Source organism: Peromyscus eremicus, chromosome 8a, assembly GCF_949786415.1.
Source record: "Peromyscus eremicus chromosome 8a, PerEre_H2_v1, whole genome shotgun sequence".
NCBI lineage: Eukaryota > Metazoa > Chordata > Mammalia > Rodentia > Cricetidae > Peromyscus > Peromyscus eremicus.
Window position 1 is genome coordinate 35,278,451 of NC_081423.1, and position 27,701 is coordinate 35,306,151.

At 42.3% G+C, this 27,701-nt stretch overlaps 1 protein-coding gene across 1 annotated transcript; it reads left to right on the plus strand.

The window, feature by feature from the left end:
* On the plus strand, positions 1-26,476 carry Ppp2ca (protein phosphatase 2 catalytic subunit alpha). The gene is given in 8 exon segments (XM_059270517.1): positions 1-324; positions 15,760-15,969; positions 20,126-20,299; positions 20,819-20,908; positions 21,336-21,467; positions 21,470-21,499; positions 22,708-22,826; positions 25,760-26,476. Coding segments are annotated over 8 exon segments (930 nt in total). The 5' UTR covers positions 1-222; the 3' UTR covers positions 25,833-26,476.
* Positions 26,477-27,701: the final 1,225 nt, after the last annotated feature.

Here is a 27,701-nt window from a genome sequence, read left to right on the forward strand (position 1 = left end):
TACAGAAAGCCGAGTCCCGAGCTAGGGCGAGCGGAGGAGGAGGCACAGCGGCCGGCGGCCCAGCACTGCGGAGCGAGCCAGCGGGCCGGCGCCAGCGCCTAGCAGCCGCCAGGGGCCGCAGGAAGCACCCCGGGGAGCGGCGGCGGCGTGTGCGTGTGGCCCGGGTGCGGGCGGCGGCGCGGGAGCAGCGCGGAGCGGCAGCCGGTTCGGGCGGGCGTCATCATGGACGAGAAGTTGTTCACCAAGGAGCTGGACCAGTGGATCGAGCAGCTGAACGAGTGCAAGCAGCTCTCCGAGTCCCAGGTCAAGAGCCTCTGCGAGAAGGTGAGCTATTCCAGGCCCCAGGTGCGGCCGCTGCCCGGGCCCTCCGATCAGGAGGCCGCGGGGACGGTGCAACATGGCGGCACGGAGGCCGGGCCCCTCGAACCTCGTACACCGGCGCCCGGCGCTGCCCGCGGCGACTCGCGAGCGACCCGGCGCCCCCCGCCTCCCGTGCGCTGATTGGATGGCGCCGCCGCCGCGGCCTAAGATGGCGCCGCGCGCCGGACTCCGGGCTTCCGAGCCTCCCGGCCCGGCCCGACGCTGGGGAGCAGGGCGGCCGGGACCCTACGTGGTCCGGCCGGGGACTGGCTCTGCTTTGGGCCCAGGAACGGGACCCGGAGCTCCAGCGATGTGGAGAAAAGGCATTGCGCTTGCACCCGGGCTTGCTTCTTGGAGCCGGCGCTGCGCACAGGGTTCCCCACGGGCGGGCTTTTAGGCCAGACCCCGGCGCCTGTGGAAAGGTCACATCGCGTTCGTGTTGGCTTTCTTAAGCTGTCTTCCTCGGAGCCCCGTTTAAAATGCGTTTAACGATTCTGAAAAAAGTCACTAACCCAATTTCTACGAAGGTCATAGTGGGTTTCAAGGGAGGAGTATAAAGTTTTCTTAGTTGGAAGAAATGGAGGATTTGGTGAGTCATACTACACGAAGAGCTTTGGGATTGGAAATCCAGTGTCATTTTATGATGTATATGCTGACTCAAATTGGGTAGTGTGAAATCTTTCTCTGTGTAACGTACTTTGGCATGGTGCCATTTCTGTTTAGAATGAGCAACACAAACTGGAAGAGAGTCAAATTTTGTGTCCTTTCTTGGTTGAAAAAGTTTCTTGATTGTATTTTTGTGGCTAGAAGTAGTGTTAGTAATCACCCGAGTTGACCTCTTTCTGTATTTCAGACATGGTGCTGGGTCTACTCAGCAAAGTGATAACTACGATTTGTATCTCAGGTTATCTCGATCCATTGGTTTTCCCCAAGAATTGGGAGAACAGGTTAAGCATTTGGTTGTGTTGTATTTTTGGAGTGTTATTAATGCAATTTTCTAATATAGAGTGTTCGTCTTCACTCCATTTTGGACTCGCTTTTCACAGTTAATTTTAATAATTAATTTTGCCGAGCGGTGGTGGCGCACGCCTTTGATCCCAGCACTCAGGAGGCAGAGGCAGGTGGATCTCTGTGAGTTGAAGGCAAGGCCTGCCTGGTCTACAGAGTGAGAATTAGGACAGGCACCAAAACTACACAGAGAAACCCTGTCTTGAAAAACAAAACAAACAAACGAACAAAAAACCAGAACAAAACAAACCAAAAAACCCAATTAATTTTAATGCAAAATTAAGGATTATGTTAGTAATTTGTGTTGGGAAGAATTTTAGGAGCACTGTATGCTCACTCCTTTATGGTTTAGTGTAAAAAGGAGGTTTTTGTGTTTGATGAATATTTTCTGACGACAGTTTTTCAGAAACTGCTGAGAACAATTGGAGTGTGAATTTATTTATCTCAACAAGGCTTCCTGCCCTTCCAGGTATCCTTGGCTGCCCTGGTACTGGTTCTGTGGCCAGGGTACCTTTGAACTTGTGGCTCTCATCTTCCCAAGTGCTGGGATTACATTTGTGTGCTACACCATGCCCCACTTGAATCTCCAGTATTTTGATCTCACATCAAATGAGGTTGCTGTTTTTAAAGTTTAAAAGTAAGTTTTGTTTGTTTGTTTTTTGAGACGAGGTTTATTTGTGTAGCCCTACCTATCTGAACTTTAGACCAGGCTGGTCTTGAACTCATGGAGATCAGCCTACCTCTGCCTCCCAGTGTTGGGATTAAAGGCAGACACCACCACTGCCTGGCTAGGAGGAATAAGCTTTTTAAGAACTACTTACTATACTCAAAAAACAAAACAAAAAAACAATATATATTGCCAGGCCTTAGTTTCTAGGTGCTGACTGTGAACATTTTGAGTCAGCTAGATGGCTGGTCATCTGTATGGAAAGAGTAAGACCACTCATTGGGCTGTTAGACGAGACATCACTACTTTTTGTTTCCTAACTAAGTGACTGTAACTGATTTTCAGATGACCATTTACTGTAGAATAGTTAAACTGTGTTCTGAGGTCACCTCTAATTTGATAGGATTGTGTCCTAAACTAGCACTTGTGTTTCTGAGTATCCAAGATGGCATGCTGTTATGAAGGGAATCAGAAGACAGTGAAGAATAAATTCTCAAGAAATTTTTTAAAAACATTTATTATGTATAGTGTTCTCCCTGCATGTATGCCTGCAGGCCAGAAGAGGGCACCAGATCTCATTACAGATGGTTGAGCCACCATGTGGTTGCTGGGAATTGGACTCCAGGCCTTTGGAAGAGCAGCCAGTGCTCCTAACCTCTGAGCCATCTCTCCAGCCCTCTCAAGAAACATTTAATCTAGTTGGAAAGACTAGAATGGTATTGTCAACATGACATGTTCTGATCATTGGTTCTCAACCTTCCTAATGCTACAACCCTTAAATGCAGTTCCTCATGTTGTGGTGACCCCAACCATACGGTTATTTTTGTTGCTACTTCATAACTGTTTGCTGCTGTTATAAATCATAATGTACATGTCTGATATGCAGGATGTCTGATCTGTGTATAATCCCTGTGGAAGAGTCATGACCCACAAGTTGAGAACCGCTGCTCTATAGAGTCACCAGGAAAGGGAGTTTCAGGAATTGTCTAAATTAGGTTGACCTGTGAGCATGTTTTAAGAGTGCCTTCTTTTATGTTGAGATGGGAAGACACACCCACTGCAGGTGGCACCATTCCCTAGATTGCAGGGGGGGGGGGGGGTGGTCCTCAATTGTGTAAGCATAGAGGAGGCTCTCTATGGTTGAGGTCCTCAGTGACCTGAGTTTGACCCCTTAGGACCTATGTGGTAGAAAAAACTTACTCTTCAAGATGTCCTCTGACCTGTACACGCAAATAAATGTAATTTTAAAAGTGTGAGCATGCATTCATTGCTCTGTGTTTCTGATTATGATATGAGACCTTCCTCAGGCTCCTGCCACTGTGACTTCCCTGCTGTGATGGACTGGGACTGGGACCCAACCAACCTCTCTCCAAACCAGGCATGGTGGTGTGTCCCTGTAATCCCAGCACTTGGGAGAGGGTCTACAGAGCAAGTTCAAGGACAGCAAGGCCTACACAGAAACCCTGTCTCGAAAAAACCAATAATAATAATAATAATAATAATAATAATAATAATAATAGCTGTTGTTGTATAAATGTAGGTTCACGCAAGTTTGTGGAAAGAAGACCCAAAGCACACAAGCCTTTTCCAGCTGCAGGGGGATCAGTCTCTCCAGACTGACTCTTCACTCTTAGCAAAGGGCTTTTTTATTATTCTCCAATTTACACCTTTAGCAAGTTAATTTCTGTATCCCAATACCTCTTATTTAAGCTCCCCAAAGGGACAATGCCAAATGCAAATTCTCAGTTAAGGAATGCCTGCGTTTTCCGGGTTGTTCCTCAACCAAGTTTGCATAGGCTTTGCACCTTTAGAAAACTCTCAGACAAGATACATAGAAGGTACCAGGAGACAGAAGGTAGCAATCACAAAAGGCAGATTAAAGCTTCAGAGTCAAACCAGCTGCAGCTCTGCAGGAACTCCCCCAACAAATAATTCTTGAGCCTGGTGGTGGTGGCACAGGCCTTTAATCCCGGCACCTCAGGAGGGATCTCTGGGAGTTCCAGGACAGCCAGGGCTGTTAAGCAGAGAAACCCTGTCTTGACAAACAAAAAAACAGCAACAAAAAAAACTTGATTGGTGCATGCCTTTAATCCCAGCAGAGGCCAGCCAGAATTACTGGGGGGGGGGGGGGGGTTACCTTTAAAAAAATTAAAAAGTAAATGAAAATAATAGTTATTTGAATTTATTTTAATGTTTCCTTGAAATAGGTTCTTTTGATGAATGTTGTTGCCTAACCTCTTTGGTTCTTAATTGTATTTCAACTTTAGTAACTATGTACACCTTTTAAACAATATTAAGATGTTTTAGGCTGGGAGATGCAGGCCTTGGTATACCTTGTACAAGTCCTAGTAAGACAGAACAGATGTTTTATTTCCAGTTCTGTCTTTAGGTAAAAACTACGTTTGTTTTTGGTGTATTTACCCTCTAAATATTATTTGTTCATTTATTGTCTTATTTTATTTTGAGACAGCTGTGTTTCTGTGCCTAAGGCCAACCTCAGACTCACCATCTTCCTGCTTCAGTCTCCCAAGTGTTGGGATTGTAGACATATATTACAGATACATGTGCCACCGTGTACAGCTTTCATGGAAAATGTGAAAATAATAAGCTAAATTTTCCATCAGTCTAATAGTGCTTGTTAAAGAACTACTGCCCATCAAAAATAACTACTGATGATCTCATTATAAGAAGGGATGATAGTCCTCCCTTGTGTAAAGGAAGAAGTAAACCCTAGTGCTCACTCTGATTGAACAGCTTGAAAACTGTTCTGGTACCTTGTCCACAGTAGCAGTGTTGCTTCAAAGCAGAAAGGATCCAAATATGTATCATAACGGTGGTGAGCATGGTTTTTGTGTTGCTGACTCATTAAAAAGAAAGATGGGCTTCAGGTTCCTACCCAAGCTAAGCTTACTGTGTGTACAAGTTCGTACCTTTGCTGTGTTTGGCGTGAGCATGTGCAGTTTCATCTTAGGCACAGTTCCATCAACAGATTGAAAAAAAGTAAATACTATCAACTTGCTAAGTGTGGGTCATGCATGCCTGTAATCCCCTCTGGAAGCCAATGCAGAAGGATGGCCAAGAGGCAGAGGCAGAGGGAGGTGGACTTCTGTGACTTTGAAGTCAGCCAAGACTATATAGAGTGAGACCCTGCCTCGAAAATAATAAGCCCGTAGTGGCCACACCTTTAGTTCCAGCACTTGGGAAACAGGCAAGTGGATCTCTTGAGTTTGAGAATAGCCAGAGCTATGTTTTTCTGGTCTACACACACACACACACACACACACACACACACACACACACACACACACAGAGGGTTTCTCTGTGTAGTTTTGGTGCCTGTCCTGGATCTCACTCTGTAGACCAGGCTGGCCTTGAACTCCCAGAGATCTGCCTCAAGTGCTGAGATTAAAGGCTTGCACCACCACCACCCAACTCAGAGCTATGTTTGAGAGATCATCCTGACTCAAATAAAGTATCAGTATGCTTTTGGACTAATACAATAAAATGGTCTTTTATTATATGACTTAAGCAGTGTCTTGGGTTGGATGCCAGTTTGGCTTTGTACTTTCAGGCCTTCCAAATACATAAAGAATAAATGTTCTTAGTTTTTTCCCCAAAGGAGTTCTTGATCTAGTCAATGCAGTTATCCATTTCTTTGCAAACATTATAAATGAAATAGTTGTTATGGTGTCATTTAGTTTAACATTTGCTACATGCGTATGGGAAAAGGAAACTGCTTCTTTCCTAATTTATTTGATAGGCTGAACTTTTTAACCAATATTGCAGTCTTTTCTTTTTCTTTAAGATTTATGTTGGGTGTTTTGCCTGTGTATATGTATGTGCACCATGTGCATGCCTGGTGCTCCTGGAGGTCAGAATTATGGCTAGTTGTAAGCCATTAAGTGGGTTCTGGGACTCAAACCCAGGTCCTTTGCAAGAGCAACAAGTGCTCTAAACTGCTGAGCCATCTCTAGTCCCCAACATTAAAGTCTTAGATGAAGTAATATATTTCTGGGTTTAATTTAAAAGGCTGTTTGGCTGTCTCCATAGCACTAGTTAAAATATTAAGAACAGACAGGTGGGAGAGGCATGTTAGAATGTTTTCATTATACTTTGGTGTGGTCACTGTTAGTTGTAGTTATAAAGCCAAGGCTCAGAAAGGTAAAGAGGCTGGTGAGGGGGGCTGGAGAAAAGTTGTGTGGATCATGACTTCTAATCCCAGTTTTCCCATCTTGCTTCCAGGCCCTTGTTGACGTGTTAATAGTGAAGGTGTATGTAGATTGGGCCAGCCTGAATTGTGGGCTCAGTGATTCTGTGAACTGAGCATTGTGCTCCCTTTGCTGCAAAGCTCCATTCATCAGATAGTGTTGTCCCACCTCTCTTGGAAACAGTAATTATTCCATTTGCATTTGGCTAACTTCATTTGTCCCTCAAATAAGATTGGTAAAATGAAGCTGGGCGGTGGTGGTGCACGCCTTTAACCCCAGCACTTGGGGAGGCAGAAGCAGGCGGATCTCTGTGAGGCCAGCCTGGGCTACAGAGTAAGTTCCAGGAAAGGCTCTAAAGCTACACAGAGAAAAATGAATGAATGAATAAATAAATAAGATTGATAAGGTGAAAACTGTAGGCTATTTTTTTTGTCGCATAATATAAATCTCATGAGGAGAGACTAAATTGTAAAATGGCCTGTGTTGCAATTGGCACTCAAAATGATGTTCTTTTCATCTCCAAATCCTCCGCACACACCTGTGAGGGTTTGTTCCATGTGCTAGCAGCATAGGGTGTGTTGCAGCTTGGGTTATAACTGAATGAGAAACCATAGTTATGCTCACATGTGGATTCCTCTGTCCTCCGTGTCCCCTGCCAGGGGCCCAGAATTCTCTGTCTTCAAATACTGGCTATAAAGATGAATCTCATGTAGTATCAAGAATGATGAGCCTGGAAACCAGACCTGGTAGTGCAGAGAGTCTCAGCTATTCAGAGGTTGAGGCAGGAGGATTTCATGTTCAAAAGCAACCACTTAGTTTTGAGAGCCTGTCTGAAAATAAATGAAGAGAAAGCTAGGGATGTAGTTCAGCCATCCAGCACCTGCCTGGCATGACAAAGCCCAGTCACAGAAAGAGGCTTTATTTGTTCCCACCCTGTAGGAATGAATGGGACAAATTCATTTCTGTGTTCAGTCTGTGGTAACCAACATTTTCCCTTTTTCATTGTAAGTTGTTGTCATAGTTAGCTATGAAGTATCCTTTTTAGTGTGTAGAAAATAAACATGAATTTTGAGTTGAGTCTTCTGAGGGCACTAAAGGGACAGCACTTTGCTCCTACTGTGACTATTTCTTTTATTTCCTTTTTTTTTTTCTTTAAAAAATAAAAAAAAATTTTTTTTATCTTTGGAAAAGCTCTCTCATTCCTGAGCTGTAACTGAGTTGGACTGGCTTTAGGAGGGAAAATATTTTGTTGGTGGTGTCAGTATTTTAAATAGCTTGCTTTCTTCATAGGAGTAGGGTAGGCTTAAGAAGGGGTTGGGGGACTCTCTAGCTGCCAGTTTGGGAATGAGAGGTGACTTGAACAGTCTGCGATTAACTGCTTCATTTCTTCACAGTACAGTGCTTTTACATACTTATAAATTGGGGTTGTTTATTGGAACAGATGAACACAGAGAGGGCATGTTTCTGAGTCCTGGGTAATTTGTAACTGCATGACCAGCTGGTTGGTTGCTCCTCCATTCCCTCTCCCTCCTGTTTCAGTCAATTTTAGTATAGATGACATTTAAGTACTTTTTTTTTTCTCCAGGTTACTGTTTATCTCACAGATGATAATTCTAACACTTGTGTTGGGGCAGAGCAGAAGGCTTCAGACTTTAGTTCTAGACTGCCCCATCGTTCACCTGCACAGTTGTGGAGTTGAGTCCACAGACTCTGCAGAGTTGGTTGTGCTGTTGAGGTCTGTGCTTCTGCTTTGGATTCAGTTGGCCAGTCCTTATTAGGCCTTCACTGCTGAACTTTGTCTAGATGGCATATCTCTGCACAGATTTAGTTTGATTTTTGCCCCCTTCTCTAATTAATAGCAAAGTTTTAGCAGGGCAAAATGGTGGTGCATGCCTTTGAGGCCAGCCTGGTCTACAGAGCAAGTAACAGGACAGCCAAGGCTACACAGAGAAACCCTGCCTCGAAAAACTAAAAAAAGAAAAATGAAAACCAACATAAAATGATTGATGGTTAGTGTCTCCTTCTAGAGACTACTCAGGGCAGAATTTGTGAAACACAGAATTATTTCTGTAGTAAAACATCATTAATATCCAGTGAGCTGCATCACATTTTTCTTAGTAAAGCCCTTAAGAGTCTACTTTTGGTCTATTATAGGAATTGCTTGGAGCACCTTTTAATTTTTTATTTTTATTTATTGTATGGAGGCATTAGAAGATGGTCTTACTGTATGGCCCAGACTGTCCTACAATTCAGGATCTTGCTGCGTTGGCCTCCTGAGTGCTGGATTTACAGGCATGTTTCCCCCACACCTCCCAGGAGTATATTATTGTTTTAGAGAAAAACACTATAAATATCCACCTTTAAGAAAGTGCCTCTAGGAGCTGGAGAGATGATGGCTTAGCAGTTACGAGCACTGGCTGCTGTTCCAGAGGACCTAGGTCCAATTCCTGACATCCACATGGCAACTACAACTGTCTATAACTCCAGTTCCAGACGTGCAGGAAGGCAAAAACATAAAATACACATAAAAATTTTTAATTGTAAAAAACAAAACAAAAACTTAAAAAAAATTCTGGTGGCGCATGCCTTTAATCCCAGCACTCGGGAGGCAGAGCCAGGCGGATCTCTGTGAGTTCGAGGCCAGCCTGGGCTACCAAGTGAGTTCCAGGAAAGGCGCAAAGCTACACAGAGAAACCTGGTCTCGAAAAACCAAAAAAAAAAAAAAAAAAAAAAAAAAAATTCTAACACGGTAGGCTTTAAGGGTCTTTAAGTTAGAGGCTCTCCCCACCTCAGGGCTATAAATACTTAGTCTTAAGAAAAGGAGGAGGGGCATCTGAGCTATGTGAGGCTAAGTTATAGGCCAGCCTGGATCATATAATGAAGTGAAGGTCTGCATGTACTGTTAGGGAAGCCCTGTGTTTGAGTCAGGGGGTTCCTGTCTCCAAAAACAAAGTCAAGAGGTGGGGCAGAACCCTTGGCTTAGAAGGAAAGAAGGTTTCTACTTTCGTCATGATTTATTAGTAGAACAAACAATGAGCATTAGATGACTGAACCAGTATTGGAAACAAGGGGTTTGTTTTGTTTTGGCACACTGAAGTATCATGATTCTTGCTATGTGATTCAATGGTTGGTTTTTTTGTTTCTGAGACAGGTTGTTTGTTTGTTTGTTTGTTTGCGTCTTGTTTTGCAGTTTGTTTTTTGAGACAGCGTTTCTGTGTGTAGTCCTAGCTGTCCTGGAACTCAGATCCACCTGCCTCTTCCTCCCAGTTGCTAGGATTAAAGGCCTGGCTTGAAACCATCTTAGTGTGTTGTCCAGGACTTGAACTTTTTGGAACAATGTCTCATGGGTTTAAGTAAACTAGTAGCCAAGGACAGCCTTGAACTCCCCATCCTCCTGCCTCTGTTTCCAAAATGCCAGGCATTTGCAACCACATACAGCTTCTGTCTTCTTTTTCTTTCCTTCTTCCTTTTTTTTTTTTTTTTTTCTGGAGCTGAGGACCAAACCCAGGGCCTTGTGCTTGCTAGGCAAGCGATCTACCACTGAGCTAAATCCCCAACCCCAACAAGTGTTCTTTTTTTTTGTTTGTTTGTTTTTTGAGATGGTTTCTTTGTGTAGCTTTGTGCCTTTCCTGGATCTTGCTCTGTAGACCAGGCTGGCCTCGAACTCACAGAGATCTGCCTGCCTCTGCCTCCCCAAGTGCTGGGATTAAAGGCATGTGCCACCACCACCCTCTTTCTTTCTTTTTTAATGGTGGGAAAAATAATGTCTGTTTAAACTTAGCCAACTGAGATGATCCCAGTCTAAACACCTGAGCATCATATCATGGTCAGGAGGCAGCTGAACATAGCCCCAATTGGGGCTATGTGGGGTTTGCTTCCTTGGGAGTCTTTTGGATCTGGTGCTTATTTATTTGGGCCTTGACATCCGCAGTTAGTACAAGTGTGTTGTTTTCTGTCTTGGCTGATTCTTGATTAAGGAGAGCTTGATGATGGTCTACTTGACAAGCTTGCTTCTTCTGTGGGAGTATTCTGACAGTGTTTGACTGCCTATAGAACTGTGGCTTCTTTTGTTTGTTTTTCCCGAGACAGGGTTTTTCTGTGTAGTTTTGGTGCCTGTCCTGGATCTCGCTTTGTAGACCAGGCTGTCCTCAAACTCACAGAAATCCGCCTGGCTCTGCCTCCCGAGTGCTGGGATTAAAGGCGTGCGCCCCCCACTGCCTGGCTGAACTGTGGTTTCTTGGACTGCTGGAAGGTAGAGGAAGGTGAATGACAGGCATGGTTATGGATGTCTCAGCACTGCCTTTTTAGTTTTCAAAGCCATGGATTGGCTTTAGAGGTGGCAGGAATAACTTGTGTGATTTCTGTGTCGTTTGATGAATAGCTTGATACGTAAGTGCATACAAGGATTTTGACACAGTTGGGATCTTCTACAGTCAGTGGTTCTCAACCTGTGAGTCAACCCCTTTGGGGGGGGTCTCATCAGATATCCTGCCTATTAGATATTTATATTACAGTTGATTAACAGTAGCAAAACTATGGTTACAAAGTAGTAATGAAATGATTTTTATGGTTGGAGGGGTCACAACATGAGAAATTGTGTTAAAGGGTCACAGCATTAGGAAGATGGTTGAGAACCACTGTTTACCCCTCAAGGAAATGATAAGTGATTGGATTTTTTTTTTTTTCTTCCTCCCTCCCTCCCTTCCTTCCCACCTGCCTCTCCCTCCTGGGTGCTAGGATTAAAGATGTGTGCCACCACCGCCTGGCTCGATTTTTCCTATAATTATCTTCCTTGAACAATTCTGCAATGGATGAGTTACAACGTTTAATTTACATAAGCCTACTTTCATTTCATCTTATTTGAAGATTGGGATGGCCCATATTTAAGCGTGGTGACACACACCTTTTATCCTAGCACTAAGGAGGCAGAGGCAGGTGGATCTCTGAGTTCCAGGACAGCCTGTTGAAACTTTGTCTCGAAAAACCAAAAGAAGGAAGGTCACTTAGAGCAAGCAGGCTGATAGTGAAGATGTGAGATACCTGAGTCCAAACATTCTGAAAGAACGTTGTTGGTAGTAAGATAATGACCCCCAAAGATGACATCCTTTCCAGAATTTCTACGTTGTTTGGATTGCATTTTAACTTCCACATTTCCTGGCCATAAGGTCTTGTTTAATAAATAGCCTGTTTCTAGTTTTAACCTTATTTTAGGACGTTTCTATCAGATTTGATTGTTCCAATCTATGCTATAACTAATTCTTTTTTTAAAATAATTTATTTGTATTTTATGTATTTTGATGTTTACCTACATACATGTCTGTGTGCGGGTGTCGAATCCCCTGGAACAGATTATAGACAGTTGTGAATTGCCATGTGGGTGCTGGGAGTTGAACCCAGGTCCTCTGGAAGAGGAGCCAGTGCTCTTAACCTCTGAGCCATCTCTTCAGCCCTATAACTAATTCTTTTGTTTTGTTTTTGTTTTTTGAGACAGGGTTTCTCTGTGTAGTCCTGGAACTCTGTAGACCAGGCTGGCCTCGAACTCAGATCCATCTCCCTCTGCCTCCCAAGTACTGGGATTAAAGACATGTGTCGCCACATCCAGCAAGACTTTAATTTTTTGTGTTTCATCAGCTGAGAAATTTGAAGGCTGGGTGTGTGTTTTTGTTTTTGGAGACAAGGTCTCTATTATATAGCTCTGGCATCTGACTCCCCTTCCCCAGTGCTGGGATTAAAGTTCTGCACCACCACACCCAGCCTGGGGAAAATGTTTTGGTGGAAGTAAAAAGTGGATCAGCAAGATGGCTCTGAGGGAAAGATGTCAACTGTCAAGTCTGACTGCCTGAGCTTGATTCCCCAGGCCCCACATGATGGGAAGAGAAACCAATTCCCACAAGTTGTTCTCTGAGTGCATTCACACCATGGCTCACAGGTGTGGCTTAATAGATGCAATAACTTTTTAAATATTTTCTTTTGCTTTGCCTACAAGAGTAAAAATGCCAGCCTGAAATTGATTAAACACTCCAATGTTCTAACATGAATCAAATTACTTTGAAAAGCTCTACCATATTAAAGAGTGGTAGTAATCCCCCTTTGAAAACAGATTGATGAAGGCCTGTGTCCCTGGAGGGTGCCATTAAAGGCCATAGAGGCTGGGCATGGTAGTGCTTGCTTTTAATTCCAGCACTGGGCAAAGGCAGAAGGGTCTCTTGAGTTGGAGGCCAGCCTGGTATTCATACATAACAAGACCTTGACTTAAAAATTAATAACAAGGAGCTGGAGAGATGGCTCAGCAGTTAAGAGCACTGGCTGCTCCTCCAGAGGTCCTGAGTTAAATTCCCAGCAACCACACGGTGGCTCACAACCATCTCTAGTGGAATCTGATGCCCTCTCCTGGCATAAAGGGGTACATGCAGACGAGCACTCGTACATTAAATGAATGAATGAATTAAATAGCAGTAAAAATTAGAAGGGCATGTTGGCTCTCCAGGCTAGCCTTCTTACACGTCTCTCCTAGTCAGTTGCACAATAATCTTCGACACATACATCTGTAGTCTTTATTATCTTGGCATTTAAAATAATTTACTTTTCTGTACTCATTCTCTTAGTGTTGATAAACTTGAGACAAAAAAAAAAAATACATAAAAACCCAGTTCTTTGTAAGTTTGCATTTTTGTTGTTTGTATGTAACTGGGACTAAAGAGATGGCTCACCGATTAAGAGCACTTGGTGCTCTTCCAAAGGACCTGATTTGGCTCCCAGCATCTATGTCTAGTGGCTCACAGCCACCTATACCTCCAATTCCAGGAGATTTGATGCCCTCTTCTGGCTTCTCTGGATACCCATACTATATGGCATACAAACACATAACATACACAAATAAAAATCCTTTTTCAAAAAGCCTTATATTATGAAAACATTTTGCGCGTGTGTGTGTGTGTGTGTGTGTGTGTGTGTGTGTGTGTATGTGTGTACTGGTCCGAGGACAAGATTCTCCTTCCACCATATGAGGTGCAGATATGGAACTCAACATCAGGCTTGGTAGCAAAGTGCCTTTCCTGCTGAGCCAGCCCTACAGCCCCTGTTAAAACATTTTTAATATTGCATCTGATACATAAAACTTTTTCCCATATTAAATCATTACTGTTTTGTGAAATTTGGTCAGTAGGGCAGAAAGAGAAAGCAGATTAGCTTTCCCAGGTTTGCTTATTAAAAAAAAATTTAAATGTATTGGGTTTGGGTATGTAGGTGGGAGTCAGGACAACTTGTTGGAATTGGAATTGGTTTTTCCTTCCATATGTGGAGTCCAGAGATCAAACTCAGATAGTTGGTGTTGGCGACAAGCACCTTTATCTACTGACCCATCTTGTTGGCCTAATGTTCCCAGATTTAGAAGTTAAAAATTTTCACTTCGTACTTTTCATTTTCATTTTGATAGTGCAAATATTGAAATATGCAATTTACTGGACAATATGAGTAAGTTCATGTGTAGTATCTGCTCCTGGGAATAATGGAATGTATTACTGGGTGTTGAGGAGCAAATCCTAGGAGACACATTGCTGTGTTCTCATGTGTCCACCACCTTTGACTGTAGTTAGGAACCAGGTCTGTGTCTTTGCATTAAGAACCAAGAGAGGCATTGTTAGGAAAGTAGGTGCTGGAGAATGTAGTTTTAAAATGCAAATGAAAGCTGTTCATTTCTGTGGGCAATATTGTGAAATATTTAAAGTTTGAAAGAACACAACAGAATGCCACTAATGATTATTTCACTTAAGAAATGCAGGATTATGGTTTATGGGGATGCTTACTTTTATGTGTGTAGGTTTGGTTGGTTTTATTTTTATTTATTTTTTAATATAAGAGTATATCCCGCCTGGCATAGACCTTTAATCCCAGTATTTCTAGGAAGTATCTACTGAAAATATTCTAAACTTGGTGGGTGTCTGGAAAAAGTCTTTGGAGAGTAGAAAATAGTGGGTTTTTTTTTTTGTTTTTTTTTTGTTTTGTTTTTTTTTTTTTTTTTTTTTTTAACGTGGTTGTACTTATTAGGACAGCATTGGTAGGTGTGGGCAGGGACTTAACTTTAAATGTTACTGACTTGGATTCTATTTTCACAGATTACGACTTTGGAGAAGAAACAGAGAGCTAGCTGTGTTTCAGATGTGTGGCCTTAAACTGTGGTGATGTCGGTTGTCACCCTTTGGCTCGTTAGCAGCTTTGTTCTCTATTTGTGTGGGGAGGAGGGTTCCCAGGCTGGCCTTGAACTTGTGGCAAGCCTTCTGCCTTTGGCCCTGAGGGCTGGGATTGCAGGGTAGCAAAATTTCAGTATGGGTAATTGGTCGTGTATGATTTGAAGTGGTCTCCCTTTCCTTTGTGATGCTTAGGGTAGTCTGCTTTATTCAGTCCGTCTGTTCTCTTTGCTCCCTTCTCCTTTGCCATGGAAATGGCCTGTTTTGTACACCAGTGTCTCTGGTGGTTGGCACAAGGCAGAGTCATTCAGGTGGTGTAGGAGATCATTATTTTCCAGTGTGCATTTTCAGTATATGTCGAGGTCTGGCTGAGTGATGGTTTCTAAAAGCAGCCTAGGAAGCATGGGTGCTGTATTAAATAGTCTAATTATAAAACAAGAACTTGATATTGTTAGGAAGAAATAGAACAAAATGAGAGAAAAATGTAAATGTCTTAACCTCCAAAAAGTCAAGACCAAGAAACTTCAAAGCCTGAGGAGGCAACATTAAACACTCTTTTTCTTTCAAATGTATTTATTTGCCTACATGTATGTCTGTACCACTTCCGTACAGTGCCCTCAGAGGCCAGAAGAGGTGTTGGATTACCTGGAACTGGAGTTGCAAATGGGTGTGAGCTACCGTGTAGGTGCTGGGAATTGAACCTGAGTCCTCTGTAAGAGCAGCCAATGCTCTTAACAACTGAATCATCTCTCCAGCCCACGTCCTGATTTTCATTGATTTTGTGTGGGTGTCACTGATGTCTTCAGTATTCTAGTGAGGTGGAAATTTGATCACCTTTACAAACTAGAGTAGTGATTGAATGTCATCTTGGTACATGCTCTCTAGACATCCCCCATAAAGTAGCCAATGAATAGACTGTAACCATATCTTGTCTTATAAACATAGCCAGTGGGCTAGTAAGGTAACCAAGTCTCTTGCCAGTAAACCTGAGGACCTGGATTTGATCACTAGAACACACATGAGTGGAATGAGAACTTGCACACAAAATACATAAAATGTAAGATTTTCGGGGGTGGGGATTGGGGGGGCAGGTCTCAAGATAGGGTTTCTTTCTGTTTAACAATCCTGACTGGCCTGAGTGCATGTACCTCCACCAACTGGCACAAAATGTAAATTTTAAAATTAAAAATGTTAATGTTTATTTTGGGTTGAAAATGTCTGTGGTTTCATATTTATCAGGTCTGCCCTTTGCATTAATATGATCAAAAGCATCTTTTTTTGGCACCATTTAATGCTGAATGTATTGCTTTTTTTTCTTCTTTATCTGTAGGCTAAAGAAATCCTGACGAAAGAATCCAATGTGCAAGAGGTTCGATGTCCAGTCACTGTGTGTGGAGATGTGCATGGGCAATTTCATGACCTCATGGAACTCTTTAGAATTGGTGGTAAATCACCAGATACAAATTACTTGTTTATGGGAGACTATGTGGACAGAGGATATTACTCAGTTGAAACAGTTACACTGCTTGTAGCTCTTAAGGTAATTTTACTTTTTTGTTTGGGCCTTTTGAACTGGGTTAGAGCCCTCTGGAATGTTCTTTTCCTATGATGATTTGTTATCTTCATCTGAATGTTAAATTTTAGAAAAAACTTGCACATTTAGGAATGCAAATAATCATGCAAATGTCAAAGTTAATCATCATGTCTGGCATTTGGAGCCAGAAGATGGTTCAGAACATAGTGTCATGGGATACCTCAGGTTTGGTGTGTTTTTTTGAGACAGGATCTCAATACACAGCTCTGTATACCTCAAACCCAAAGAGTTCATAGTCTGCCTCTGTCTTCCAAGTGCTATGATTGGCAAACTGATCAAATAGAAGTTTTAGTTCAGAACATTAGCTATGGAAATAATATAACTGCATTAGGTATTAGGAGCGTTTGAACATCTGTGTTGGATTATTTACATCATTTGACAATTTTATGAAAATTTCACGGAGGAAGAATTGAGAGAAAAAGATCAGATTATAAAGTGAAGATTTTGTTGTTTTTAATATTAGAAAAGGAATTTGATCTAAATGTACAAGAGTGAGCAAATATCTAAACAATAGTTTATTCCCGTGGAGTAATAACAATTAAACATGCGAACTGAAGTCTGTAATCCCGACTCTGGTGAGGCCAGTCTGGCTTAAACCATAAGACCTTTTCTTTTACAAAAATCATAAAAGAAGGAAATTTTAGACTCCTGACTTGTCATTTGTAGCTCTGAAATGTAGAGCTGAAGAGTCACCACTGAAACACGGTGGCATTGATGTTAGAGTGGAGTGCTGCCTCTGGCTTAGGAAGCTGTCTGACTTTGGAGGGGGAACTTTACTGCTTTTCCTAGGCAACAGACTCGCTTGTTATTACAGAATATTCTGAACAAGAAATTGGCTATCACCGGTTTTTCTAACGTTAGAGAAGTGGGAAGAGTGTCAGCCAGAGCTGACTGGTGATTAGCGTCTGCGCTGCTTAGAATACTGAGTGGAGGGTTTAGAGGAGATGGTTGGGACTGGGTGCAGTGACTCCGGATACTCTGCAAGAAGCTGGTGGCCCAGGTTCCCGTGGAAGAAGGAATGGGCTGCTTGTAAATTCATGTGCCAGTGGGCCTGCTTGGCACTGCTCTGATCCCAGTACCAGAGGCAGAGGCAAACTGATCTCTTGAGTTCGAGGGTAGCCTCATCTAACACAAAGCTCCCACCAGCCAAGGCTCCATAGTGAGACCCTGTCTCAAAACAGCAACAAAAAAATTTATGTACCAAGGGCTAAACTGCATTGTGTCCACCTAAATGTCACGGGCCCAAATCCTAATTTCCTGTACCTCAGAGTGTGGCTGTGCTTGCTACTAGCCCTTTACATGGATAGTTAAATAAAATGAGGTCATGTGAGTGGGTCTTGTTCTAGTATGAGTTAGTTCCTCTATAAAAGAGATTAGGGGGCTAGGGAAGTTGGAAGACCTGAGTTCAATTCCCAGAACCCATTTTTTAAAATGCCAAGCATGGAGGCATGCACCTATAATCCTAGCCCTGAGGAAGTAGAGATGAGAGAGTCTCTGAGGCTCACTGGCCAGGTAGCCTAGCCTAGTGAGCTCTAGGTCAATGAGATGCTGTCTCCAAGGAGGTAGATGGCCATTTCTGAGGATGACACCCAATGTTGTCCTCTGGCCTCCAGGTGCACATGAACATAGGGAAGAAGATGAGAGACCACATTGAGAAAACAGCTGTCTATAAATCAAGAGAAGCCTTTAGAAGACCCCAGCTCTGCTGACATCTTGAGGAAAGGCACCTCTGTAGTGTGTGGACCCTCTCCGAAACTCATGGCAGCCCTTAGCAAATGAACACTGGGGAAGGTGGCCCTTTCTCAAATGGTGTCTGAACAAATGCATCAAACAGATTGTTGGCCTAAATTAATAGCAAAGGCTGTAAATTTAAGAAGGAAAAAATATCTGCACACTTGATTAGGCTCAGATTTCTCAGCTGTGTTCATAGAATGATAATCCAGGGCTGGGGATGCAGCCAAGTTTCTAGAATGCTTGGTTAGCATGCAGGAAGCCCTGCACTTGACCCCCAGCACATTCTAGGTGCATGGTTAAATATGCGTGTAATTCTAGCATTCAGGAAATGGAGACAGGAGAAGTGGTTCTAAGATACTGCAAAAAAGACAACATTCGTTTAAATTGTTCTTTTCTTGGTGCTTCTGGTTGAATTCAGCCTCTTGCATGCCAGTACAGGTTCACCACTTCAGATTTAAAACATTTTTACAGTTACCTGTGGTTTTGTGTAACTGGGGGGGGGGGGGCAGGGGGGTACATACATGCATACCATCAAGCATGTATAGAAGTCAGTTCTCCTTCTACCCTGTGGGTCCTAGAGAGCAAACTGGTAGCTAACAGATGAAATGTAGCCATAGCTTGTCTTGTGGCATAGGCTATCTTGGACCAGTGAGGTGGCTGAGTAAAGGCAGTTGCCACTAAACCTGATGTCCTGAATTTGATCCCTGGAACCCACATGGGCAGAATGAAATGACACATACACTTAACATAAATGAAATGTAATTTCCAAATTAGGCTCAATGGCAGATACCTTTACCCTCAGCCATCTCACTAGCCTGCACATACCTTTTTTTTTTTTTAAAGCCTCTTAGTAATAAGGTAGGGTTTTTGTTGTTTGGAGGGGCTTGTTTGGGTTTTTTGTTTTGTTGTTTTTTATTCTACAGGGTATCTAGCCAAGGCTGTCCTCCAGTTGGTTGCAGTCTTCTTAGTGTTGGGATTATAATAAGCATATGAAGCCATGTCAAGATAGATTTTTTTTAAAATTTTATTTGTTTATTTATTTATTTATTTATGACGTTTTGGTTTTTTGAGACAGGGTTTCTCTGTGTAACAGCTCTGGCTCTCCTGGAACTTGCTTTGTAGACCAGGCTGGCCTTGAACTCATAGAGCTTTGCCTGCCTCTGCCTCTGCCTCCTGAATGCTGGGATTACAGATGTGTGCCACCACCACTCAGCTAAGACAGATTGCTTGAGACAGGATCATACTGTAACTTGAACAAGCCTCAAACTCTTCATCCTTCTGCATGGACCACTATGCCTAACCTTAGATAGATTAAATAGTTATTTCATCCTAGAAGATAGATGGTTAGTAAGAATGTGGTTAGTTAACATCGTTAGTCATTAGGAAATTCAAGTCACAGATACCAACTACTTCATGTCTTTTACTAATACAGTGACTATAGTCAATACCATAGATGAATATGCCGGGAAATTAGACTCCTCATCCATTCCTCTCAAGAATGGGAAATGTCTGACCACTTTGAAGAATTTTAATAAAGTTGCATCTAAACCAATCCTGTAGCCCGGTAGCTGCACTCTAGGAACATGTTCAAGAGGAATGGAAGCATGTGAGCAAATGAGCTCAGTAACTAACGGAGCAAATACAGAAGCCATGGCGTGGGGCCATCCTGGGAGCTAGTGTACACCTGTGAAAGGTGTGCACCCTCATCTACGCTCCAGCATGGTGACTTCACGATAGTCCTCCAAGGAGTCTGCAGCACGAGAGGCTATGTTGTGTAATTTTTCACTAATATTAAATGTCTAGAGAAGCCATTCTCAAGAGAGGAAAGTAAATCAGTGGTTGTCAGGAGCTGGGATAGTGGGAGTAGCGGGAGGGATTGCAGATAAGTATGAGGGATCTTTGTAAGTAATCCAAGGTGCTAAAACTGAGGAGGAGGATTGTCGCTTAACTATAAATTTAGTAAAAGTGATAGAAAAAACTGTATGATTTTATTTCACACAAGATGGTACAGGGAGTTTGATTTTAATTGAGGTGATATTGATAAACATTTTATTTTTAAGATGTTTGTAATCGCCAAATGTGGTAGTGCACACTTCTAATCCCCAAATTTGGGAGGTAAAGGCAGGTGGATCTCTGAGCTCTAGGCTAGCCTGGTCTACAGAGCGAGTTCCAGAACAGCCAGAGCTACACAAAAACCCTGTCGGGGGGGGGGGGATGGGATTATAATCTATGATTTCAGTTCATTGAAGTATAGAAATGTGTGTTTCTTCCTTCAAAGTTGGAACTCTGGGTTTCCCTATAGAAAATTTTATGAGCTGCTGGTTGTTTTTTGGAAAGAACTATCAGTCTGTTTTCCGTTTTGCTTTAGGTTCGTTACCGTGAGCGTATCACCATACTCCGAGGGAATCACGAGAGCAGACAGATCACACAAGTTTATGGTTTCTACGATGAGTGTTTGAGAAAATACGGAAATGCAAACGTTTGGAAATACTTCACAGACCTTTTTGACTATCTTCCTCTCACTGCCTTGGTGGATGGGCAGGTGCGTGCACCTGAAAACTCACTGCTGGTTCTCCTTTTGCCAAAAATCTGCTTTCTTAGTATTTAGGAGCCGCTGGCTTTCTATATATCAGGTGCTGACCTGTACAGAATGGGATCATGGAAAATGTAACTCATTCAGCTTTGGGGCTGTTTGTAGAGTAGTCTGAGAGATACGGGGCTGTTTGCTAGTCTTGGTAGATGGGTACACACTAACTTGGAAGAAAATTCTGAGTATGAAGATGATTGCCAGTCTGTTGTGGGGCTGTGGGTAAGGTTAGAGAAGCACTTTCTTGAGGAGCCTCAGGGAAGAAGAGTGGGTACTCAGTGGTTGGGAGTAGGCCAGAACAGTGGCTAAATGGTGGGGGCTCCTGCCTAAAGTGTCCCCCAAATACTTTATAGGTACTCAGTGGTTGAGAGTAGGCCAGAACAGTGGCTAAATGGTAGGGGCTCCTGCCTAAAGTGTCCCCCAAATACTTTAGTTCTCTTAGGTGTAGTTACCATTTGTAATCCATCTCTTTAGATCTTCTGTCTACATGGTGGTCTGTCACCGTCCATAGACACACTGGATCACATCCGAGCACTTGACCGCCTCCAAGAAGTTCCTCATGAGGTAGGACTTCTCTCTGATAACCCCCCCCCCCCCCAGACACTCTTCAGGAAAAAGGAAACTTGTTTAGCTGTGGCTTAATTCATTGTATGTTCACTCACATTTCCGAAATGAAATGACATGTGAGCCCTCTTACTCTTGCTCAGAAGTTTCGAAGCCGCCTGGTGGTCCCCATTAGCCCATACTGTCTGATAGTGAAGCTTGGCTACACAGGCAGGTGGGATAAGTTACTGACGGAGTGCTCCTATGATGTGCAGATGTGCACTGTGCCTTGTTAGTTAGAATCGCCTCTCATTTCGGAGCGACCTTAACTTTGTTCAGCAGATACTGCCCAAAAAATGATTTTGTAGAGTTCTGCTTCTGGTGAATTATTAAATCAAGGTTTTCCACTTTGGTAAAAGTCAGTTTGTAACCTTTACCTGCATTTTAGGGTCCAATGTGTGACTTGCTGTGGTCAGATCCAGATGACCGTGGTGGCTGGGGGATATCTCCTCGAGGAGCTGGTTATACCTTTGGCCAAGATATTTCTGAGACATTTAATCATGCCAATGGTCTCACGTTGGGGTGTCCAGAGCTCACCAGCTGGTGATGGAGGTATGTATGTTCTTTTCTTTGAAACCTGCCAGATTAACTTTTTAGTAATAACTGAAGGAAAGGAGTTTGACATAGTGAGACATTCCTTTATTCCTGAGTCTGCCCCTCGAGTTTAACCCTTTGCAGTAGATGCGCATCAAATGAAAGTCAAGTTGGTGGTGGTAGTGATGGCACATATGTTTAATGTACCTTCAGATTCCTAATGACTTGGAGGGACTTGGATTTAATGGTGGCAGGGTTAAGATGTAGAGATAGAGAAGGTATAATAGAGTGCAGTTGTTTGTTTACACATGTTTAGCGTGTCTGTGTTTAGGAAAGGGAGGGAACATCATAGCATTTATGTAGTCCTTTGGATACCTGTACTGTAGGTGATTTGAAGGAAGTCTCCTCTAGTGGATTCTTACCTTGAAACGTGGGGCTACCACAATTTTTTTCTGTAAGGTGTTGTCAGGACTGATCCTCGGCCTAGTATGGCAGCACACTCTTGCAACCCTATTAGGCTGAAGCAGGATTGCCTTGTGATCCAGACCAGCCTGGGATACACAGTGACACCCTGTCTCAGAAAAAAAAGTTCATTTTAAAATCATGTTTAAGGTCATGTAAGTAAAAGATTTATAGAAGCCTACTATATAAGAAGCAGTTTATTAATTGGGGATGGATAATATTTAAGTTGGATTTGTTTGTTTGTTTAATTAATTTATTTGGTTTCTTGAAATATAGTCTCTCTACTACATATCTCTGGCTGTCCTGGTACTCTCGATGTAGATAAGGCTGGCCTCGAATTCAGAGATCAACCTGCCTCTGCCTCTGCCTCCTGGGATTAAAAGTGTATGCTACCACTGGGCGGTGGTGGCACATGCCTTCAATCCCAGCACTTGAGAGGCAGAGCCAGGTGGATCTCTGTGAGTTCGAGGCCAGCCTGGGCTACAGAGTGAGTTCCAGGACAGGCTCCAAAGCTACACAGAGAAACCCTGTCTCGAGAAAAAAAAAAAAAAAAAGTGTATGCCACCATATTTGGCTTGTTTTAAATGCTTTTAAAAAAAAAATCCATTTTAGCAATGACGAATATATTCATGTACATTTTATAGGTTGTATGAAATACAAAAAATTGACCTTCTTGGAGAGAAACTGTCATTTTTCTGTCTTAGTAGAGTCATATTTACCTGTGTAGGTAGGCAAGTAACTTTTTTTTCCTGCTTCTTTTACAGGGATATAACTGGTGCCATGACCGGAATGTAGTAACAATTTTCAGTGCTCCAAACTATTGCTATCGCTGTGGTAACCAAGCTGCAATCATGGAACTTGATGACACTCTTAAGTATTCTTTGTAAGTATCTACCCTGAGCTAATGCTGCATGTTCTCCAGTTCTTGGTAAACCAGATTACAGGGTGACTTTTTAAGTTTTCATGGGAATGGACCTACATGTAACAGGAATAATAACAGCTTCCCTTATTTGGAGCCCAGAGTGAATTACTAGGTCTTCAATTTCTTGTTATTATTTAGAACAGGGTGTGATTGTGTAGTTCTGATTGTACTGAAGGGGCTCCATTATATAAAAATGTAGCCTCTAGGACTGAAGTTGATTGTTCGTGAAGTACAGTTACAACACAGGTTCATAGCTCTAATCACTCAGAGAGCTGTTTTACTTAAGGTGTGTAAGTGAGCTTTCTAGTCATCTTCCACCTTCACTGTTTGATTTACGGCAGACATGTTTCTATAGCCTAATCCATAATCTAAAAAGATTTTAGCCTCCCCTCCTGAAATTATGGCCAGCATTTTCTTGATACAGTACAAATTCTTACCTTAATAGTAAAATGTTTCACTAAAGCTTGCCCAGTGATTGGGCAAAACCAAAACTTTATTATAAGCCATAGTCATCCTAGGGTCCCCCCTGCTAGGTAGCCTCCCTGGATCTGTGGGTTGTAGTCTAGTTGTCCTTTGCTTTATATCTAGTATCCACTTGTGAGTGAGTACATACCATGTTTGTCCTTTTGAGTCTGGGTTACCTCACTCAGGATGATATTTTCTAGTTCCATCCATTTGCCTGCAAATTTCATGATGTCATTGTTTTTCTCCACTGAGTAGTACTCCATTTTGTATATGTACCACATTTTCTTGATCCATTCTTCAGTTGACGGGCATCTAGGTTGTTTCCAGGTTCTGGCTATTACGAGTAATGCTGCTATGAACATAGTTGAACATGTATCTTTGTGGTATGATTGAGCATTCCTTGGGTATATGCCCAAGAGTGATATGGCTGGGTCTTGAGGTAGATCAATTCCCAGTTTTCTGAGAAACCACCATACTGATTTCCACAGTGGTTGTACAAGTTTGCTCTCCCACCAACAGTGGAGGAGTGTTCCCTTTGCTCTACATCCTCTCCAACATAGACTGTCATCAGTGTTTTTGATCATAGCCATTCTGACAGGTGTAAGGTGGTATCTCACAGTCGCTTTGATTTGCATTTCTCTGATATCTAATGATGTTGAGCATTTCCTTAAATGCCTTTCAGCCATTTGAGAGTCTTCTTTTGAAAATTCTGTTTAGCTCTATAGTTCATTTTTTAATTGGATTGTTCAATATTTTTTAGCTCTATAGCCCATTTTTTAATTGGATTGTTTAGTATTTTGATGTCTAGTTTCTTGAGTTCTTTATATACTTTGGAGATCAGTCCTCTGTCAGATAATGGGGTTGATGAAGATCTTTTCCTATTCTGTAGGCTGTCTTTTTGTCTTACTGACCATGTCTTTTGCCCTACAAAAGCTTCTCACTTTCAAGAGGTCCCATTTATTAATTGTTGCTCTCAGTGTCTGTGCTACTGGTGTTATATTTAGGAAGTAATCTCCTGTGCTAATGCCTTCAAGAATACTTCCTACTTTCTCTTCTATCAAGTTCAGTATAACTGGATTTATGTTGAGGTCTTTGATCCATTTGGACTTGAGTTTGTGCATGGTGACAGATATGGATCTATTTGCAATCTTTTACATGTTGACATCCAGTTGTGCCAGCACCATTTGTTGAAGATACTTTTCCATTGTATAGTTTAGGCTTCTTGGTCAAAAATCAGGTGTTCTTATGTGTGTGGAACAATGTCAGGGTCTTCAATTCGATTCCATTGGTCCGTGTGTCAGTTTTTGTGCCAGTACCACGCTGTTTTTATTACTATAGCTCTATAGTAGAGCGTGAAGTCAGGGATGGTGATTCCTCTAGAGGTTGCTTTATTGTACAGGATTCTTTTAACTATCCTGGGTTTTTTGTTTTTCCATATGAAGTTGAACATTGTTCTTTCCAAGTCTGTGAAGAACACAGCTCTAATCTTAGTACTCATGAGACTGGGGCAGGAGGATTGAGAGGTTAGGGACATCCTTGACTACTTTTTCTGTTACTGTGATAAAATACACTGACCAAAAGCAACATGAGATTAAGGGGAACAGTTGTTTAGCCTATAGTTCCAAGTTATAGTCCATCATTGAGGGGAAGCTGAATCAAGAACTAAACACAGCTACTCAAATAACATCCACAGGCAAGAGCAGAGCTGGGTGCAGTGACACATGCCTTTAATTCCACCAGAGGTGGGAGGATCTCTGGGAATTTGAGGCCAACCTGGTCTACATAGAGTCCAGGGCAGCCAGGGCTATATCCAGAAACCCTGACTCAAACAAAACAAAAAAAGCAGAGATAAATGTGTGGGTCCTTGCCTATGCTCAATCAGCTTTCTTCATTCTTAAACAGTTTGGGGCCCTCTGTCTAAGGAGTGGTATTGGCCACAATGAGCTTGATGTTCCTACATCAGTTATGAAGACAGTCTTCCACAGGCCAGCCTGAATTAGACAAGTCCTCAATTAAAACTGTCCGCAGGTGATGACTCTCTTGTACCAGGTTGACAGTTAAAACTATGCATGATCAGTGCCCTATCCCTAAAAATAAACCAACTTGAAGTGCTGTGTAGCTTTGGCTAGCCAGAATTCAATTCACTGACCTCTGCCTCCCAAGTGCTGAAATTAAAGGTGGCTTCATTTTTTGTATTTATAGCCCAAGCTGGTCTAGAAGTGTGATCCTCTTGCCTCAGCTTCCCAAGTGCTGATGTTACAGCTGTACCCCAGTATACCTGGCTCTAAAGTTGGGTTCTAGTCTGTTAAAATATGCTGGAATTAGATAGGAAATAAACCATAACATTTGAAAAATTGAAGGTCTTAATTTTGATAAATACATGAGTGTATTCTTAGAAGAGAAACAGTAAATCTTATTTTGTTTTTCAGCTTGCAGTTTGATCCAGCGCCTCGTAGAGGCGAGCCACATGTCACTCGTCGTACCCCAGACTACTTCCTGTAATGAAAATTTAAACTTGTACAGTATTGCCATGAACCGTATATTGACCTAATGGAAATGGGAAGAGCAACAGTAACTCCAAAGTGTCAGAAAATAGTTAACATTCAAAAAACTTGTTTTCACACGGACCAAAAAGATGTGCCATATAAAAATACAAAGCCTCTTGTCATCAACAGCCGTGACCACTTTAGAATGAACCAGTTCATTGCATGCTGACGCGACATTGTTGGTCAAGAATCCAGTTTCTGGCCTAGCGCTGTTTGTAGTTACTTTTGCTTTCTCGAGAGACTGCAGAAATAGGATGTAAACATTAACACCTGGGAGTCCAGTCGCCTTCCACTTAGCTGTAGCTTACTCAGCATGACTGTAGATGAGGATAGCAAACAATCATTGGAGCTTAATGAACATTTCTCAATAAGTACCAAGGCCTCCCCTCTTGTTTTGTTTCTTTTCAGGGATACCATTTAATTTAATTGTATGATTTGTCTGCACTCAGTTTATCCCCTTCTCCAATCTCAGCCCCACGTTGTTCTTTGTTACTGTCAGAAAACCTGGTGAGTTGTTTTGAACAGAACTGTTTCCTCCTGTAAGATGGTGTCACTGCCCAAGTCACCGCAGTGTTTTCATAATAAACTTGAGAACTGAGAGTCAGTTTGAATTGTATCAGGGGGCACGAGTGGTGCTGTTCATGAACAAGGTCAATCGATTGGTCCATTATGGAATCTGTAGAGTTCCAGGTCAAGGAAAATAAAGATCAAGGCCACTGTGTAACCTCTCGGGCAACTCGTTGGCGTTCTTCAGAAGAACTTGGGGACTTGTTTGTCTGACGTATTGCAGTTTGTCTTGTTGCTGGCCTGCGCTTGTGAAAGGAGGCTGCTGCTTCAGTAGGATGATTGTTAAACCCTAGAACTGGAGAGTTTGTCTTTAGGATTTTACTTCAAATGGCATGTTTTCAGATAGAACTTAACAAACTAATGATGTGTCTACTTAGTGTAGTTTCTGATTATAAATATATTGCTATGTATATTTCATGACTCTTTAAAATGATTGACAGAATGGTAAGTTCTTAACAAACATTTGTACATTTCTTGTCAAGTCATGTGATCTTAGAGTTAAATTTGTCTCAGATAAGCTGTTAGAACCTGAGCCTGTGTTAAGTTCCTTAAGTGGTAAATCAGTGAAGCCAAGTAGAAACCGATGTTTGGGTTCGTGTCTTGTCCCAGAATCGAGAGTGGTACCCGAGTGCCATGCTCAGCGAGTGATGAGTTTTCCCTTCTCTTCTTTGACTTAGCTTAAAAATGGAGACACTTCTTCTGTGGGGACTAAAGATTTGCTGTTTTAAGCTACCTGGGCAAACATCAGGATGCTTAATCATTACTGTGTGAGTGTAGTAAATAAATGTTTCCTTGTTTTGTACTGTGTTGAATTTGGAACTAACAGTGAAGTTACAACATTGCCCTGTATAAAAACAAACTGGTTTATGAGTTCATTGTCCAAATCAAAAGGTTTTTCTAGGTACTTTCTTTTCTCAGTGAAAAGAAACACAATTCTCCAGCCTGTTATTTTTGCTATTTCTTCTTTTCTTCTTGGCCAAACAAATAGTGTCTATGTACAGCACTTTCTCTTAAAAAAGAGTGTGGGGAGGGCAGGGGGCCAGGGTCTTACTGTGTGGTCATAAGTGACTTGGAACTTGGGTCAGCCAAGCTGTCCTGGAACTCATCCTGCCTCCACATGCCGCCATGCCCAACTTAATGTACAGCAGCATTTCTGATCCAATACTCAAGTGACCTGGATACCCATCAGCTGCTTTGAGGATCCTGATAATAACAGAGTGGGCTCTAATGGAGTCACTGTCCTGTAGTTGACATGGCT